Here is a 1055-nt window from a genome sequence, read left to right as displayed (position 1 = left end):
GGGGTGGTGCTCTGGGAGATCTTCACCTACGGGAAGCAGCCCTGGTACCAGCTCTCCAACACCGAGGTGTGGGGCTGGCGGGGGGCAAAGGGGGAGCTGGGGGGCCAAGAAGGTGGCTAAGGGAGCTGGGGGGTGCTGGCTCAGCCTCACGGGGCCCATCCAGGCTGTCCCCGAGGACTCGGACACCTGGGGTCTTCCTCCAGCTCTGGCAGCCAATGGAAACTAGGGTACCTGGGTCCCACACCCAAAAGGGAGCAGCAGGCAGGGGTCGGGGGACCTGGGTTGGGACTGTCACTGCCAGGGGGCACTGAGATCCTCGGGGGGCTGACCCCCCTGTGCTGAGCTGGGGGATGGCAGGAGAGGGGCGGTGGTCTCACCCCCCTCATCCCCCTGCCACTACTAGGCTATCGAGTGCATCACGCAGGGCCGGGAGCTGGAGCGCCCGCGGACCTGCCCCTCTGAGGTCTACGACATCATGCAGAGCTGCTGGCAGCGCGAGCCTCCCCAGCGCCAGAGCATGAAGGAGATCCACCGCCGGCTGCAAGCCCTGGTCAAGACACCGCCTGTCTACCTGGACATCCTGGGCTAGCAGCCAAGGGGCCACGGCTGCTGCCGGGGGAGCTCCCACTGCTCCCTCGGACCCGGTGCAGCCCGGGATGGGGATGCCTAAATTGCTGTGAGCCTGTGACAGATGGATGGATGGAGGCTTCCTGCTGCCGGGTGCCTGCCCCAGCCCTGCTCACCTTTCCCTGTCCCTGGCTGGGGGCTGCCTGGACTTCAACCCCCACCTTACCCTGCATCTGGGGCCACCAGATGCTGCTTGTGTTTCGGAGCGGGCCGGACTCTTGCTTTCCCCGATCAGAGGTTGGCCGATAGGGTTGATGGGGCTGGGGGGTGGATGGGGCTGTCCCGCAGTCCCCGTGTGTTTCTAAACCTATTTATTCTTGTAAGCACTAGATCATTGCTATAGGGGCTTGTCCTGGTACTGGCTATGGGGGATGACCTAATCAGTGACCTAATGATCGAAGGGAAGCTGGGTGACAGTGACCATAAGC

General features: G+C 64.0%; 1 protein-coding gene across 1 annotated transcript in view; it reads left to right on the top strand.

Moving 5' to 3' along the window:
- Window positions 1-973, top strand: part of NTRK1 (neurotrophic receptor tyrosine kinase 1) — a 27093-nt gene extending 26120 nt beyond the window's left edge. Inside the window, exons 17-18 of the mRNA XM_019519012.1 lie at window positions 1-66; window positions 404-973. The exon at window positions 1-66 is cut by the window's left edge and continues 22 nt beyond it. Coding sequence (XP_019374557.1) covers window positions 1-66; window positions 404-589 — 252 coding nt within the window. The 3' untranslated portion in view covers window positions 590-973. The remainder of the gene's footprint in view (window positions 67-403) is intronic.
- The last annotated feature ends 82 nt before the right edge of the window (window positions 974-1055 follow it).

This window comes from Gavialis gangeticus, unplaced genomic scaffold (genome assembly GCF_001723915.1).
Source record: "Gavialis gangeticus isolate Ggan-Ray unplaced genomic scaffold, GavGan_comp1, whole genome shotgun sequence".
NCBI classification, from domain to species: Eukaryota; Metazoa; Chordata; order Crocodylia; family Gavialidae; genus Gavialis; species Gavialis gangeticus.
This window is presented reverse-complemented; position numbering and strand designations above follow the sequence as displayed.